The sequence below is a fragment of the Hibiscus syriacus genome, unplaced genomic scaffold (assembly GCF_006381635.1).
Source record: "Hibiscus syriacus cultivar Baekdansim isolate YM2019G1 unplaced genomic scaffold, ASM638163v2 tig00110206_pilon, whole genome shotgun sequence".
Taxonomy (NCBI): Eukaryota; Viridiplantae; Streptophyta; class Magnoliopsida; order Malvales; family Malvaceae; genus Hibiscus; species Hibiscus syriacus.
In genome coordinates, this window is record NW_024062627.1 from 1,162,551 (window position 1) to 1,176,399 (window position 13,849).

The window sequence follows — 13,849 nt, forward strand, 5'->3', positions numbered from 1 at the left end:
AAGAAAAACAGCCATACCAAGAACCAAACCAGCCTACTCCACCCCCACAATTACTCCCTCTTTTTGAAAAAATAACAAAATAAAATCAAGGGGCTGGTGCTTTAAGTCTTGCATGCATTCTAACATATTTGTTGTGCTTCACTTGCCATGCTTGAACCTGAGTGTCCTGGTCCTAAATTTCTCCATCAAAAAACTGAAGCAACTGATTTCTGGTAGTATCAACTGAACTTGTGGCTTCCCCAGTAGCCACTCCAACAACCACTCCTCCAGCAACCATGCCTCGCTTATAAACATGCGTTCCTGCATACGCCACCAAAAGGTATAACTGTTTATTATCATAAAAATTACAGGTGTATTACCTGAGTTTCTCAGGTATAAATAAAACATCCTATGTCTATGTGCAGCACCTCATCGATGAACGAGTGAGCCACTTTCAGCCTCTTCAAGCATTCGCCGACAAAATGTATAACAATATAATTATTATTATTATGCAAATTTTGTAAATGGTTGTATCATCTTCCGTTACCAACTTAACAGAAATGGACTATTTTGTAACTTTTCTGTAATTCGAGAGGTCAGTTTGTAACTTTTTAAAGATTATCTCCCTGTAAACTAACCATATCCAGGAAAACAATGTCACAAACGCAGTAACATGTGGTGGCCTAATTTTGGTTGTTACCATGTTTAGCTGGCGGGTCCACTCCAAGTCGGAGGAAGGTGGTCTGATGCCATGGGAGGCATGCCACAGACATTAATGTCGATAGGGTACAAGCGGTATTTAATATCCAATTCGTTGAAAACCCTAACCAGCTCTTCGATCAAGAGAGCCCTTCTTGTAAACCTCTCTCCCATGTCTTGGTGGTTCATTCTATGTGTCACCCATATTGCTATCCTTACTCGGTTCAACACTTCGAGCTCCTTAAGTATGATCATCGTGTCTTGATACCAGTGGTCACTCCTGTGCTCGATGTAACTGCAGTAAGAGCAAATTGAATTGGTCAGGCATGTTCAATTTATGTTCGAATAATAATAATAATAATAATAATAATAATAATAATAATAATAATAATAATAATAATAATAATAATAATAATAATAATAATAATAATAATAATAATAATAATAATAATAATAATAATAATAATAATAATAATAATAATAATAATAATAATAATAATAATAATAATAATAATAATAATAATAATAATAATAATACAGTTCATAGTTGCACTCAAGCAATATATTCAAGAATGCAGACTCTTGTAATAAAGTTCGAAGCACCGAAAAAATTGCATCCTTTTCAACCCACCTCAATATCCTCTGCTTCATGAGACCAATCTTTTCAGCAGGAGTTTTCACATGGATACAGAATTCAACTATCTCTAACATGTCGGGGCTACGGTAGTAGTTATTTATGGCTTTAGTAGCCAACACGCTGTTCGGGATTATGATCCTCTGGTTATCGTATCTCAAGAAAACAGTAGTTAAGATGTTCATTTCCTCCACGATCATCTGAAATTCATTAAGACATTTAATACCCCACGAGTTTATATGAATATTAATATAAAAAGAAAAAGTAGGGTTCATATGGTTATCTAAGTACCTGAACTCCATCAATTTCGCACCTGTCACCCACATCGAATGGGTGCATAACGAACAAGAATATAATAGCTTCAAATATGGTCTTGCATGTGTTTCCAAATATGAATGCGACAAGAAGCAGTTGAGAGCTAATAAAAACAAGAACTTTACTGCTGGCAATTTCAAGTATGAGGAGCCAGATAATGAATATGACGATGCCAACCAGGACGTCTACCATCCGATGAAGTTTGTTCACTGCTGTTTTGGTATCGTTCAGTGTCAGGGCAAGTGCCCTTCGTTCTCTAAAAGCATTGACCTAAAATATTGAAATGTATCAGATTAAAATGTAAATCTTACACTTCTGGTATCACATTAAAAAGTATATAAGGTTTGTTTCGGGACTTAGATGCAATAAATCCTGCAAAGTAAGTCCTATTTTTTCAAAAAGAGATCAGTCAAATCAGCTGAGATTGCACTATATTGTAAGTAGGAAAAGCGTAACAACATTCAACCAATTAAAAACTTGGGATGTATACTACAGACTTTTGTTTATGAAGATCAAATAATCTTGTTGCATATTATCATACTAAGTTTTATGGCACATTCGGCGTTATTCACTAGGGATGAATATGTGCATATCTAACATTTGATAGCCTATCTAATGAGAACTACTTGAGATCATTTTGAAAAGTATCCAATAGGGAAGGTTTCAAGCTAATCGAATGTCTTATTAATAATAACATGTGTCTCTCTGTGTGTGTATATAATGTTGGAGTAAATTATACTGCAAAGCATGGATTCCCTATTCTTACCACCCAATTCTTGAGGGCTTTCTTGCTAATTCTCTTGCTTTCAGAAGCTCCTTCGAAGAGACTCACTGTCTTCAAAGCCTCATCTTCTGGCAGAAAACGTCCAATGTCCTCCAAGTAGATGAACCTAAAAAGAAAATTATTAGCACTATGATGACGATAAAAAAACTCATAGACGCATGCGTTCATAAGGACACAAGCCAAACACTTAATATCATAAAACCTGCGAGTCATCTGTCAAATTAAGTGATCGCAACATGTTCTAGGATAAAACTATATGAAATTTAGAACCGACTGAAAGAAGATTAAGGCAAATATACATGCACAATATATTGCATAGCGAATGGGACTCGTGGTCATGGAGATACCTGGATCCCGGCTTAGCAACATTCTGGAAGATTTTCCTTGCTGCAACTTTTGCCTCGTATTCGTTTCTAATTTGTCTTGCAGACTCATCTTCAAAAGCTGAATCTTGGATCTGCTCATCTAAAGTGGAAAGAGCTCCATGTCGGATTATATTCATCAACCTTTTCATATTCCAAGCAGATACATTTTTATGATTCAGTTTGTGCAAGTGGTCAATTGTAATTCCCTTATCATCCTTATCTCCTGTCCCGGCAGAAAGGGCACGAGCCGGCGACAGCATAAGGCTTTTTCCTCGAGGAGTTTTCTGGATCCATTCGCTCCCTGTCGTTTTCCCATAAAGAGGAGATGAAATGGTGGACGTCTTGAGCCCAGGAGGAATTGTGGCACCAGCTTTCTGTAAGCTCATAACTTCATTCGCTACTCTTTCTTCCTCCTCCTCCGCCCTTTGAATCTCAATCAAAGGAGGACCAGAAAGTGTCTCGATTACATATTGGTTGAACAACGAATCCTGGATTCGATCAAAATAAGTACTCATATGAAAAGATGATGCTAATACCTTAACCAAAAGGGTCTTCACAAGCCACAATATTACACCAACCAAAAGACAAGCCAAAACTTTAGTCACAAATCTAAGGACTGTACTGTTAGTTTCCCTTTGAACCTTCTTATCGAACAAGAAATGCCAAGCAATCAAAACCAGCCCTAACCACAAGCAATTTCGAACAGGTTTTCTCACTCCATAAACAAAATACAATACCTTCTTCCTCAAAAGAAAATTCCTCTCTATAAAAAACACAATTATCTTTATAATCCAACCTGAAACCAATCTACCACAGATTAAGACCAAAACCATAACTTCCCATTTCCACAACATGAGCTTCCATAGACTTTTCTTCTTTAAATATGGGATTGTAAGACTACAAACTAAACCAGCTATGATCAAAATCAAACTTAACCATTCAAGTAACACCAAAACACTGAACTTATCTCTCTTATACTCATCAGGCAAATCTTCTTCAAGCAAGGAATCATCCTCTTCTTCGTCCATGCTTTTCCCAAGAAACCCGGATCTCGTTATCTGCCTTGACTTCCCTGCTCCGGATTTGGCTGACTTTGGCTCCCCTTTTTCTTGTGTAGGAGGGTCCATCAGCCTGGACTTCGTCCTGGTTGCTAACAAGTTCGATGTCCTCGGAAAAATACCACCTTCACTTCTTTTAGAAGAACAGTTTGAGCTACATTTTACAACCCCATCGTCTTCTTTTCTCGGGGATGGTGACCCTTTACTCGATCTTCTTCTTACAGGGTAGTTATCTAAAGACGCCCTCGGAAGAGCAGCCGCCGTAGGCGACGGTGATTCGGAGACTGTAGGCAGTACACCACCGAGATGGGGTGGCTCTTGTTGAAGTTCGTCCATTTCCAAATCCATATCCAATGAGAACTCGCCTGAAGCTTTTTGTTTATGCAGAAACTGACCGATCAACTTCGAAGGCGGATCGTCCATTGCTGCTTGCTTGCTTTGCATGAAATCGAAGCCTTCACTTTCCCTGTTTATACTGTTCTTACCACTACTACCTGTACCATTCATGTTACCATTCGCTTCCTGCCAGTTGTTTTCAATTTTCTCACTGTCGTCCCAAAAATCGTAGCTTGACTCTCTCCAAATCTTACCTCCACCGGCGGTAGATGCTCCGCCGGAAGCAAGAATACTACCGTCATTGCTTCTGTCCTCGATATTCAAGATGGTTTCTTTCTGGTCACCCGAATTAACGACCATGACTTTTCCGATCTTATGCCAGTATAACCATACAAAGAATCATATAAATTATAATGAAAATAAAAAGTAAATTAGAAAAATGGGGTCGGAAATATTTACTGAAGAAGACAGCTTGAGTTTAAAAAAAATGCAAACAGTTGTTACTTGTTAGAACCATCGAAACCGTCCATTTGTAACATTATATTATAGTAAAAAAATTCACCGCGTCAGTTATATATTTTGACCAATAAAATTTTTATATATCGTTAATTATTTAAACTTCACTAAACGGAGGTCCTTCTCCTTCAGGGTTTAAAGGGGTATGTTTTATTTAAAAATTTATATATTCCATAAGTTTTGATTTATTATTATTTTATTTTATATAAAAGGTAAATATTTAAATTAAAAATAAAATAATTCATTAAATATTTAATTAAGTAGGGATCAAACTAAATATGGATAATTTTATGTTCTCAATTTTTTATTTAATAACAATTTTAATATTTCGATCATGTCAATATTTAATTCTAATTACGTCCCTGTTTCACTTATGCAACTTATTAAAAAAATCATTTACATGAATGGATGATAGAAAAATAAATATTAAAGTGAATGATTTAGATTGATTAGGGTAATCGTTAATATGGTGAAGAAAATTAATAATAAATTAAAATTTTCAATGAGTTATCAAATAACATACATGTATTTAATGAAAGATGGGATAGAAAATATTTAATGAAGAAGACTGGTCGAGTTAAAAAACTACATACCATTTTTTTTCTAGAGGAGGGTGGATTGGATGGATAGATGAAAAGTTGGTGGTGTTTAATTCCTAGGAAATTGCAATAATTCCGATGCCTTTGTGTCGTTGCGCGTGTAATGAAAGTGGAAAAGTTGCAAACTTTTCAGAGCACTATGTAGAGAGAGTTGAGAAAATAATTGTCTCTTATTTCTCATATGTAAAGAGGTAAGGGAGATAATATAGTAGGTTATCCCCAACATCAGGTTGAGAGCGATTTTCGTAGAAGACCTTCGAATTATGAAATGTCCTCCGTGGGACTCGATCCCACAACCTCCTACCAACTGAGCTGGATGGTGAAATAAGGATTTATATTTTTTTTTAAAAATCAATTAAACATTTTTTAATTTTTATATTTAATTATTTTTTAAAATTATAAAATTTAATTGAATATATCATAGTATGTTGCTTTGATAATTAATCGAAGACAATATCATTAATTTTTATTTATGTGAATGTTTACACGGATGACTTCATGATTATTTTACTGTATTTATTAATTAATTAATTTAAATTGAATGCTATAGAATTTCATTAAGAAAATAATCATTTTGATTTCATTTATTACATTTACAATGATAATAAATTAGGGTAAATTATTTGTTTGGTTTTTAAACTATTATTTGTGTTTTAATATCCAGACTTTATTTTTTAAAAGCATACTTAACATTTAGTTTAAATTTTAATTTGGTACCGCGATATTAAAAAATTAATACAATTGTTGGCGTGATATTTTATTATTTTTTCGATTATGACGTGGTATTATCTTATGATAACACGTCAATATCATTGTTAAGTTTTTAAACGATAGAATACCAATATGAAACACAAGCTAAAAATTGATTATAGTTTTGAAAAAAAAAATTAATTAAAGACATAATAAAAGTAATAGTTTAATATTAAACTTGTAGATTATTTTATAATTTAAAATCTAAATCTTGTTCAAAAAAATATAAACATTTCATCAAATAAAATTAATAGGTCGTTGTCTTATGGACAATAGAATCAATATGTATTAATATACAACTTTTGAAAATATGTGTATTTCAAGGGTAAGAGATTTTCTTTTTAGAATTAATCGATTAAATTAGTTCGGGTACTGCAGAAGCGAGGACGACCCTCCAACCCAGTTTATGCCATTACAAACGTTAAGATTCGAACCCATAACTTTATTTAAAAGACTTAGTGTATCATTCTATTAGATGTTGGTAATAGATTTCTTTGAATACATGTTTGATAGTATGTTTTTCAATCTCAATGATGATATTTTCACCTAAACCAACAACTAAAAATTAAACTATGTTTTGGTCCCATATTTCGATGAAGCTACGCGTCATACTTCCATTACACCTCCAAATCAAAACTTTGAAATCCTTTTGAAACAAAATGGGGGCAGATTTTGTAAACGTACAAACCAAGGGACCCGCGGGTGACACAATCAACTGCACCACAGCCAAGCCCCCCCATGCTTCTATCATTCATGATCACGACAGCTAATGTAAGGACCAAATTGACGTAACGTCTTACGTGGCCACATCTTAATGGGTTTTCAATTCCTAACCTGATGCGGCGGGTCGTAACGAAAAGTGCAAAACGAATGGGATTTTTTAATATTTTAATCAATAATACTAGGATTTTGAGTAAACTACTTATTTAGTCATTTAAATATTTATATAGTTCTATTTAATCACTTAATTATTATTTTTAAAAGCATACCTAAATATTATTTTAGTTTTGCTTTAGTATTTGTCGTTAAAAATTAATAATGATGTTAACATGTTACTATAAGATAATATCATAACATTATTGAAAAAAATCACGTCAATAGTTCTTTTTATTTTTTAATGATATATGATCAAAACGAAACAAAAATTTAACTTCAAGTATGATTTTAAAAAAGATAATTTAATAATCAAAATAAAACCACAATAATAATTGGACGACTACATATGTAATTTACCCTAGAATTTATTGTGCCATGTGATATTTAATCAGTGTTATTTGTTTTATGATATGAACATTTCTAAAATGTCTGCGTTCGGCCAGCTTTACAGTTTGCTTAAACAAACTCATGCCACGTTTATTCCTGTCAAGAAAGAACAAGTATTTTGTACTTTCGGTCGTGTAAATTGTGTTCATAAAACGACAATTTATAGAGCTTTCGTAGAGCTGTTTATTATAAAGACGATAGAAATTTACACAAGTCACTAGGTACTTGTTAGTATATGGAAATGCCAGGCTTTGTAGGATTATATTTTGATCATTGGATTAGTGTTTTGAATGCAATTAAGTATGTTAAGTTGATGCTTGAGAGGGTAGTTCGTATATTGGACGTTTGTAATACTCGATTTAATTTAATCAATTAATAAATCGAATATTAATAATTATATAAAAACAAAGACTTACATTTAAAAGAATGGTCAAAATTCATAAAATAAAATAATTAAACTCTAAAGATAAGGCCTGAATATCAGCACCAATGATGAAGTGGCATCGATGTGTCGGATATAATTGATGAAACATAAACCTGGGGCAACAGCTGTGTTTTGGGGTATCATGGTCTGTCTAGATAACCAAAGTGATAGCGAAGTCAAAATCAAAATCATAATGTCTGAAAACGGTACCCACTACAAATATTATTTTATGAATTTTGTAGTTACAAACTTTGGATACCACTTGAATGTGAAGGCAAAATAGTGTAAACGTGGGGAAGAACAAAACCATCACGGAAATGGTCGGATGGATGTTATTCGAATGAAATTAGTGTTCGAGGGATAGTTGTACTCAATCAATATTTTTTACATTATATATAAATTCCATTAACGATTTTTTTTAAAAAAATATTCAATATATTTTATAATAATCAAATGGGTTAAAAAACTATACAAATTACTATATTAATTACAAAATGTAGTTAATTGTTATCATTTTAACGGATCACATTCCTATTAATTTTCATTTTCTAAGCCTCAAAAGCAAATTTTATTTGTATGTATAGGATAAAATATACTAGAGGTTACTAAATTATGTGAAATTAATTTTTTAAATGTTATAAGATGTTTATTAAAACTTTTAAACAGCTATAAAAGGGTATGTTATAATATTAATATAATAATGTTTTTTTAAAAATTTAAATTAGTAATTAGCATATTACTTCCGTTAAGCTTGAAATTATTTAAACTATCAAAATTAGAAAGGGTGGCATTTTCTTTATCCAGTTTGCATCAATCATTTTCACATTCAAAAAATTGTTCGATATTGGTGGCCGTGATATGGACTGTTTATGAGGTTTTGTTGCATGCTTGAAGACTGAATTATAAAAAAAAATTATTGTTTATGCATGAAATTTTTTCATATATTTACAAGGCAGCGCTGGAGATAAGCTTCGATTAGAGGGACCATGGTGTAGCTAATACGAAGTGGTACTGCCTGCGAACGATGAGGATAGTCAAGAATTTTGTGCCCTAAATTTTATTTATGTTCATCACATACGAAATATTTATATTATTGACATATATATATATATACACATGTGTCTATCTTTAAAAATATTTATAGATCCGTCATTAATGTAAATCCGTCACAAATCAACCTGTCTCTGTTGCAATCGATGGGGGTGGATGCGCGTTTAGATATCTTTCAAGATGATGGGGTGTTTACCGGAGATTGTGGCACTGATCTAAACCATGTGGTCACCATTGTTGGATGTGAGATTAGTGAAGAAGTTTTGAAGTATTGGATAGTAAAGAATTGGGTAAGGGTTTATGAAGATTCAATGGGCTGTGAATACAGTACCGGGTTATGCGGACTAACCATGCAAGCTTCTTCTCCCGTTGCATAATTCCATATAATTTTGTGCCAGTTCTTTAGCTTTATATGTATATATATATGTGTGTGTGTGTTACTATTTGTAAACTTCCAGCTCTGTAATCTTCCATATGAACGAACTAACCAAAAATTTCCAGCTCCTTGATCCTTCATGTAAGTGAAACTGTTACAATACGAGAACCTCCACCTTCGCAATCCTCCATATAAACAAACGCACCCACGATCCTTCGTATAAGCGAACATACTACTTGTGCGAACCTTTACGAACGTGAATATAAGATCCATGCAAACTCTTAGACATGTGAAGTGCATCCTGCAAACGGTCACTTGTCGATCACCTACAATGCTTGTGAACACACTCTTGTAACATCACCAACGACCACGTGTCGATACACGTGATTTCTTAGTATGAGACCTCACTCCCTCAAATGTCTAATCAATACTAATAATACGATAACTCTTAATTGATACCTACCTAAAACATTATAAATACATATCTTACTAAGAGTAAATGATGATCAAACATCTCTACTACAAACTACCAACATCTCAAAAACTATTGGAATAAAATCATTTCTTCTACCACCTCTACATCCCAAAAACTTTGATTTGCTTAAAAAAAGTTGTTTTTTCATCGAATCTATAACCTATATTAAAAGTTCTCCAGAACCATCATTCTATTATCTTGACTATCCTCTACGGTTGGTGATCACTTCACCAATCAACAATATTAAATCAGAGAAGTATGAACTATATTGAACCAAACTTTGATTTGCTTTTTAAAAAAAGTTGTTTTTATCGAATCTACAACCTAAATTAAGAGTTACCTGAACCGGTGCAGCAAAAGGCCTGACATCATCGTAAAAGTAAGAGGACTCCTCTTTAGAGGACTTATTGTCTATACTGCAAACGAGTTTCTCTAAAGCAGAGATCCTTGTTTGATTAGCAGAGGACGCATGAGGAGTTTGAAAGTGAAATCTCCCGTATTGATTTGATATAAATTGAAGCAACATATTCAGGTGTTGCAAAACCTTGGCCTATGCAAAACCTTTTTAGTCCCATCACCTGTAGGCCCTGCCTTGGGCCTTGGCCTATGCAAAACCTTTTTAGTCCTATCACCGGTACGTCCTGCCCTGGCCAATCCAAAATTAAAAAGTTTTCAACTAATCTCCTAAAAAAATTATCACAATATTTTAAACCTAATATACATAATAATTAATTTTTATGGCTGCTAAAGATAATGGTGCAGAAGTAGCAGCAATGTTGTTCTTGTACTGATACTTTTAATTATACAAAGAAGAAGAATTATTTTTTTAATTATCACGTAACACTTTCGATAAGGGGTTAACAACAATTAGTAGTTGAGGGACTAAAATTGAATATATCAATAACGTAAGGTATCAAAATCAATTTTTTCTTTGAATAAGTGACAAAAATCGGTCAAACCGAAAATATAAGGAATCATACGTATAATTATCATTTATTTATTTATTTTTGGACAATATTATCTTTACACAGAAACAAAGATCTGCCACCACCAATTACAAATAGCAAACACAATCAAACAATAAAGGTTGTAGCTTCCTCAGCTCTTCCCTGCGCAGTTGCACTATAACCTGCACTGTACATCCAAAGTTGGATATTTTGACCTTTTCTTATTATTAAAACTATTTGACTAATTTTTCATTTTGATCCTGAAATTCAAAGCTATGATAAATCAAGGTCTTTCCGACCTCCAATTTTGAATCTCTTTTGGGGGAAAAATGATAAATCGTGAAAAGAAAAAGAAACCCATTTTCTTTTCTTTTGTTATATAAATATTTTCTCTCTTGCTTCTATGATTCTATCCATTTTTATCTTCCTCTACATTTTGCTTCTATTTCTTGTTAACATTCTCTTTAAGCAAATTTCAAATAATTTAATATTTTTGTATTTAAGTAAAAAAATACATTATCAATAATAATGTTTACTTACATAATAATTATCTAAACCCTCAGGTATAGCTAGGTAGGTAAGAGTCAAGAGAAAGGTGGCACCTTGAATAATAATGAAGCCGTTTTATGTATTTTATTGAAGAAAGGAAGTTTCAAAGCCATGTAATAAATAATTTGTTTTTTTCTCCCTTTCCAACTATGTAAGAAATTTAAATTTGTAGATGAAAATAAAAAAATAATTAAAATATAATACTAAATTCGATGAAAACTGAAAATAATTTAAAATAGAGACAAAATTATCTCAAAACCTATATGATAATAGATATCTCATAGGACCCTTTTTAGATACGATTAATCAAATTTGACTTTTAAAAGATGAAAATTCTTTTATTTGTTGGTTAAACGAGACGATGATTTTTAACATTTTTGTTTTTTTAATATTAAGGTTAGGTATTGATATCTTATAAATAATAAAATAAATTTAAAATTTTTAAAAATAAGTATCGATATTATAAATCATATATCAATATTAATAAAACGAAAATATTTAAATATCAATATCACGAGACGAATATTGATATAGTTCAAGTATCAATAACTGAACCTAGGATCAGGAAGGCAAAAGGCTTTTTGGTATCAATATTTGCATGAGGATATCAATATCCCACATGAATATTAATATCTTACGAAAGAGTATCGATACTTTAAGATTAATTTATTTTATTTTATGTATTTGTTCATAATCTTGAATCTCAAATCTAATTACTTAATGATTAATTTACTTTGTAAACAAAGTTGTTCAGATCTAAGACCTAAAAAGAAATATTTATAAACTATAAATTATGTCTGTCAAATTTGATGCCAACTATAATAACGATAATATTTTTAAAATAAAATAAATCTAGCTAAAATCTTTGGTAAGTGAAAATAAAAGTCAAATCAATGGGTAAGTCTGCCACGTTCGACGAACACCATTAATGATGAGCACCATTAATTTAATTTATAAATTTTTAAAATTCAAAAGGACTCAATGTATAATTATAAATTAGTTAAAAATCTAAAATTAAATTATTTAAAGTAAAATATTAATTACATTATTTTTAGTAATTGTTTTTGGCTTAAATGCATCGTTGTCCTCTAAAGTATGTCATTTGTACCGAGTTACCCCTAAAGTATTTTTCGGAACGTTTTGCCCCATGAAGTTTAAATAGTTACCTTGATTGTCCCAAACCGTTAACTCCGATAGAAATAGCAAGAGTAAATTACATATTTAGCCACTCAACTATTTTCCTGATTTTGTTTTGGTCACCCAACTTTTTCTCTCTCTCAAAATCATCACTAAACTTAAATTTTGTTTGGTTTTTCATCAAGTAAATCAATTCAATTTATTTTTTTGAACTTACTAACTTTTGTTAACTTTGACCTTATTTTTTTTTTTACAATAATCTCTAAACTTGAATTCTTTATCATTTTGATGATATGTCACATGCACAATCTTAAAATTTCAGATCATTAAATTAGCTAAATATAAAAAATTTACAAAGTTTAGAGAATATTGTGACAAAAAATTTCATAATTCAAGTTGAGAAAAGGTACTAAAGTGTAAGAAAAAAATGTTGCGTTATCCCTAATGTATATTACACATGTTTGGATACTGAACTCCAATTAGAGTTGTTTAATGGTTCTCTCTCTCTCTATATATATAATTATAATAAAACTCGATTTTCATATTATTTATTAAGTTCGAATAGAATGCATGTTGAACATTTCTTACAAATCATAATATTAAATACTGAATTTATTTCAATAAAAAATTGTCTAATTTGTTTAACCATTTACACTGATAGTTTTTGCGTTGAACCCTAATTAATTAAACCATCTTAATAAGTTTAATTTGTAAAAATTATATTATTAAAATTGCGAGTAAAAACTAATTTTTAGTTGGTCTAGTGAGATGAGAAGTTATATATTTTAAATAATGTTAGAGGGTTCGAATTATATTGTTATGAATGAAAAAATAGATTAAAAAGTTCACATCTATAATAAATCTTTATAATAACTGATCTGAACTACTCGATCAATAAATAAATACCGATGATTCGATACATGAACGAAAGGTTACACAATGTAAAACCAATAATTATTATAAACTTGAAAAATAATTGGTGGTTTTACTTAAAAACATTAATTGTTACAAGGGGTTGTGACAATAAATTTTTCGAAGAATAATAAATAAATAAATAAAAAGTAAAGATAAAATTAGTTGTAAATCTAAACATATAAACAATATATTTTCCTAAACACAAGAAAACCAGTCAGTTTGAGATCACATAAGGATCATATAAGGAAAATGTTAAAAACTCTAATCAAATAAACTCAAACAAAATGTGGATACAAACATATCTGATTGCATCGACAATCAAACCACAAAAGGAGTTTGAGCTATTAAAAGACCATAAACAAACTGCAAATCAAAATTGAGCGACATGAAAATACTATCCACGACGCTAATCGCATATCCAAATCTAATATGAGAGTTCAAAGCAGGAAATATCAACATGATAACAAATAAGTGTCACATTGATTAATTGTGACGATGTCAAATTTAACCCTAAAAAATTAACGAAAACAATAGTTAAATGATTGAAAATATGTTATAAAGACATAAAAAAACGTGTAATAATGACATAATAAAATGTGTCGTAAAAGTATAATTATTAAAAAAAATAAAATAAAAAATAAATATATTATAATAAAATAAAGGAAAAACAATGAAAAC

At 31.2% G+C, this 13,849-nt stretch overlaps 1 protein-coding gene across 2 annotated transcripts; it reads right to left on the reverse strand.

Moving 5' to 3' along the window:
* Positions 1-9: 9 nt before the first annotated feature.
* Positions 10-4,578, reverse strand: LOC120219433 (mechanosensitive ion channel protein 6-like). Of its 2 annotated transcripts, XM_039216249.1 has the most exons (6): positions 2,759-4,578; positions 2,394-2,517; positions 1,604-1,897; positions 1,310-1,512; positions 680-973; positions 10-300 (listed from the first exon to the last, which is right to left on the reverse strand). In XM_039216249.1, the coding sequence occupies exons 1-5, from the start codon at positions 4,528-4,530 to the stop codon at positions 685-687; spliced, it is 2,682 nt and encodes an 893-aa protein (XP_039072180.1). In that variant the 5' UTR covers positions 4,531-4,578; the 3' UTR covers positions 10-300; positions 680-684. The 2 variants fall into 2 exon arrangements, with proteins under 2 accessions (XP_039072180.1, XP_039072179.1); XM_039216248.1 differs by lacking the exon at positions 10-300 and having other exon boundaries at positions 610-973.
* Between the last annotated feature and the right edge of the window lie 9,271 nt (positions 4,579-13,849).

What these genes read in the sequence shown, in the direction of transcription:
- LOC120219433 (XM_039216249.1), bottom strand. Translation starts at nt 4,530, where the DNA reads ATGGTCGTTAATTCGGGTGACCAGAAAGAAACCATCTTGAATATCGAG. An exon ending in AAGCCCTCAAGAATTGGGTG is followed by an intron (nt 1,898 to 2,393) that starts GTAAGAATAGGG and finishes TCAATATTTTAG; the next exon opens with GTCAATGCTTTTAGAGAACG. An exon ending in ATGAAGCAGAGGATATTGAG is followed by an intron (nt 974 to 1,309) that starts GTGGGTTGAAAA and finishes CTCTTACTGCAG; the next exon opens with TTACATCGAGCACAGGAGTG.